This window comes from Formica exsecta, unplaced genomic scaffold, assembly GCF_003651465.1.
Source record: "Formica exsecta isolate Colony F162 unplaced genomic scaffold, ASM365146v1 scaffold493, whole genome shotgun sequence".
In the NCBI taxonomy this organism is placed as follows: domain Eukaryota; kingdom Metazoa; phylum Arthropoda; class Insecta; order Hymenoptera; family Formicidae; genus Formica; species Formica exsecta.
In genome coordinates this window covers 73433-77604 of record NW_021852169.1, presented here as the reverse complement: position 1 = coordinate 77604, position 4172 = coordinate 73433, and the positions used below count along the sequence as shown (strand labels likewise).

Sequence of the window (4172 nt, the reverse complement as noted above, 5' to 3'; positions counted from 1 at the left end):
CATTGCCTCTCTCAGGCTTCTCTTTGCCATTATCATATATTATCATTGCTATTAAATTTAATTTAAAATTAAAATGACAATTTAAAAAAGAAATATTTAATTTATTAATTATGTATTAATTTTATATATATTTTAGTGTATTGGTTCATTTTAGGTTAATATATACTCAGTACGCCGTACTGGTACGGTACGGTTCCTATTGTGCGATATGTGTCGATTAATATGCAGTATAGGTACGACTAGAGACCCTCTAATAAGAGACTGGCCATAAGAGGGCCACTTTTGATTGGTCCGCCATTTTTCGTCAACTCCCGCTCATATTCAAATTTCAATTATTCTATTTATTTTTAATGTGAATAATATTAAATGATAAATATTATAGAAATACAAAAAGCTAGTTTTTATATTGATCTAAATAATTTATGTTAAAATAATTTTTTATATTTAATGTTTTCTCTTCTATGAACACTTAAGTAAAATTTAAGTAAGGGTAAGGAATAATTTATAAAATTAAAAATACTTTTAACATTTGCAAAATTTATTTAAAAAAAGTTTGTACAGCCGTAGATTTGCTATCATATCTTCTCTTAACATTAATATTTTTTTGTTTATTATTCTTAACCTAAATACTACAAATCTTTTAATAATTTTTAAAAACAATTGATGGCAATTTATAATATGTGCGGCAACCTGACTAAAGTTAGAAATTAAATAATTTTTCCAATTAATATTTTCGATATTAAAATATTTTGAATAGTGTCGGAACATCTTTTCTAATAATATGAATAGTTTAAATGTTTTTACATTGACAAAAAATAATGAGTTCTTAGAATAACATTTTAATTGTACTAATTTTGTAAAGGAATACTCTATTGAAGTTTCTGATGTTATAGATTTTATGCATTTGTTACATGTTTTACATATTTTCATAATAGATCTTTCATAATAGATTTTCACAATATATCCAGCAATATTGTATAAAGAATTTAACTCAAGAGTTGTTAATTTTTCTGTGGAATTTTTATTAAAAAATGGAATTTTATCAATACTTGCTAGATTATTATTCGAATCCACCACAAGTTCTTTGTTCTTTTTCTTTCCTGATAAATATTCAAGAAATCCTGAAAAATATTCTTGGTCATCATTATAATAATTGCTGTTATCTATATGTTTCATATACATTGCAATAGATATTAATTTCAAATTATTTGTAAATTGTAAGGGATTTGGTATAACGTTTTTTTGTCTTATTTGCGAAAAGAGATTCTCAATGCAATCTTGAGTGAATCGAGAAGTTAAAACAAATTTAAAATTTCTATAAGTAATAATATATTCAATTAAGTCTATTACTGATTTAGTACTAATTATAATACCTCTTTGTACCGGTTTAAATTGTCCAGTACCTATCTTTAATTTTATAAAAATATCAATAATTTCATTTAAAAAAGTAATATTTTCGTTGTATACATTTTCATTTTTTGTACCAAGGGCTAATTTGCAATATCTTGATGTCATAAGAGAAAACCATTTACACACGATGGTAACAAACCAGGCGGTAGTGATAAACTCTGGTTTATTATTTTCATTTGCTAATAATTGAAATGAGTTACTCACATCGTTTGAAAAAACATGTTTAGCTTTATTTACTTTCATTTTGTTGAAATTATTGCATCTAATGTCATCTTTTTTAGTTTAGGCGTTAATAAAAGTTCAGAATTATTTTGAATATCTATCAGTTCACAAAAATGTTGCAATTCAATTTTATCAGAAGGTAAGTTATACTTTATTACTACATCATTAGAAATAATTATCGTTTCATTACTGACTAATGCTGATTTAAGATTTTTTAAAATATGTGGTGGGTCGCCAATAATATATAAATATCGATTTGTATCGAATGGATGTGTGATATAATTAATTATTTTACTAAATCGCCCAGTACTTATACCCAATAATTTCCACAATGCAACATTTCCAGAACTCATATCCGATATCTGTAAAAAAGTTTACATGGAAACCTATTTGCTCTGCTTTAGCAATTATCTGAAAGATTATATCTTTTAAAGTTTCACTATTAAAACTGTTACCAGTAAAATGGTATCCCACGACATGCTTCCATCTATTACTAATGCCGACAAACATAAATACAAGAGCATGCGTTGCGCTACCTTTCTCGTTGGGAAATGTTATGTCTCCTATTAATGATCCCGTTGATGAATTGTAACATTTTTTAGGTGTGATCGCCATTTCATCAAATACCAGGCCGCATTCCAAATCAGCTTCTTTTTCCAAATATGGTTTCTTATGTATTAGGAATTCAAACATTTTGTTTGAAATTCCAGGCTCAAATTTAAAATCTTCTAATTTCCGTCGTAACGTTTTCAAACTCGGAAATGGATATCCATGTTGAATGAGTTCTTCATAGCCATTATTTCCACAAACAAATTTTAATTGCAGAGCACGATGTACTGTTTTATGGGACCAATTTCGAATACTTCTTTTTTCCGTGAATAAAGCCTGGATCTGATCTTCAGTAAAAATTGAATTTAAAGCTGCTTTGTATCTATTATTATTCATTTTAGTTTGCAATGTATGTATTGTTTTTCTTAAAGCTTTCATTTTTCTTCTCATATTTATCATTCGTAGATGTTGTCTTTGAATAACTTCTGCAAGATTTTCATGTTCACGTTGTTTCTTGCCTTCTTTATTTTTTCTTAAATTAGTTATAGATAAAGACTCAGAAATATTCGTAATTATCTAAAAAAAATATTTTGCGTGATACAAATACATTAAAATTTTCTGTTATAGTGTTACTATTTTAATACTAACTTCAAATTCCACATCTTGATTTTTATTATTAATCAATTCATTATTGGAAACATCATTGTCTAACTCAGAAGTATTCGTAATTACCTGAAAAAAATATTTTGCGTGATACAAATACATTAAAATTTTCTGTTATAGTGTTACTATTTTAATACTAACTTCACATTCCACATCTTGATTTTCATTATTAATCAATTCATTATTGGAAACATCATTGTCTAACTCAGAAGTATTCGTAATTATCTGAAAAAAAAATTTTGCGTGATATAAATACATTAAAATTTTCTGTTATAGTGTTACTATTTTAATACTAACTTCACATTTCACATCTTGATTTTCATTATTAATCAATTCATTATTGGAAACATCATTGTCTAGCACGTTATCGTTTTCGTCAATATTATTTTTTAACAACACTTCATTGTTTTTATTTTCTGCTATTGGCATTTCCTTTTTAAGAAAAAAACCGAATATTGTGGGAACAGCATTTGGTTTTAATTTTCGTTTACCGTCACTTCTTTGTTCCCACGTATCTGGAGCAAAATGTATCTGTATAATAAAAAAAGAAAAAAAACAAATTATTTAATTTTATCATATAATTGTTATATAACATAATTATTCATATAAAAATATACAAAAATTAAAAATAAAAATTATTATAGTAATTTTTAGTATTCGAAATTTGCAAATTGTGATTAAAGTGAAATAAGAAAGAAGAGGTGATATACAATAAGACATAAATAAGTTTCAATATAGAAATAAAAGATAAAAGACAAGATTCAAAACCATTTTTAATTAAATTAATAATATATTTTTGATCAATTTTATTAGAAACATGCTACTTAACCTCACAAAGATACGAATTCTTTGTAGGCGTCCAATTTTGACGGCCAACATTTTTGGCCCATGAGGCACATCGTTGAGGATCCCTGAGAAATATTTTCATTATATATCCTTTCGATGATGAGTTGTTACAAAATTCCGCTGAGCATCCACCCATTTTTATGGAATTTTAAACACACAACACGTATCACTTTACACCGACATGAATTGAAAGACACATATATAAACAAACACGTGCCAGACATTTGTGTGAGTGGAAGAGTGAAATAGCCTATATTTCTCTCTCACTCGCAGGATTTTGACGAAACATGGCGACGCACTCTTATGGCCAGTCTCTTATTAGAGGGTCTCTAGGTACGACTTAGAGCATATATACCTGGAGAGGGAATGTTGGCACAAAAGTGTGTCCAAAATGTGTGCGAGAGAGAAAGATATAGATTTCTATTTGTCCTTTGTACGCATTAAAATTGACAGCTATAGGTTATAAATTGTGATGAATATCG

The 4172-nt window shown here is 27.0% G+C and overlaps 2 protein-coding genes across 3 annotated transcripts; both read right to left on the bottom strand.

Moving 5' to 3' along the window:
• Nucleotides 1-1201: 1201 nt before the first annotated feature.
• LOC115241476 lies at nt 1202-3116 on the bottom strand. 2 transcript variants are annotated; one of them, XM_029817243.1, is made up of 3 exons: nt 2830-3116; nt 2169-2757; nt 1202-2043 (listed from the first exon to the last, which is right to left on the bottom strand). In XM_029817243.1, exons 1-3 carry the CDS (start codon nt 2944-2946, stop codon nt 2033-2035), a joined length of 717 nt encoding a protein of 238 aa, XP_029673103.1. In that variant the 5' UTR covers nt 2947-3116; the 3' UTR covers nt 1202-2032. The 2 variants fall into 2 exon arrangements, with proteins under 2 accessions (XP_029673103.1, XP_029673102.1); XM_029817242.1 differs by having other exon boundaries at nt 1202-2757.
• LOC115241475 (THAP domain-containing protein 5-like) lies at nt 2959-3886 on the bottom strand. Its single transcript, XM_029817240.1, has 3 exons — nt 3674-3886; nt 3142-3375; nt 2959-3069 (listed from the first exon to the last, which is right to left on the bottom strand). The coding sequence occupies exons 1-3, from the start codon at nt 3824-3826 to the stop codon at nt 2959-2961; spliced, it is 498 nt and encodes a 165-aa protein (XP_029673100.1). The 5' UTR covers nt 3827-3886.
• Nucleotides 3887-4172: the final 286 nt, after the last annotated feature.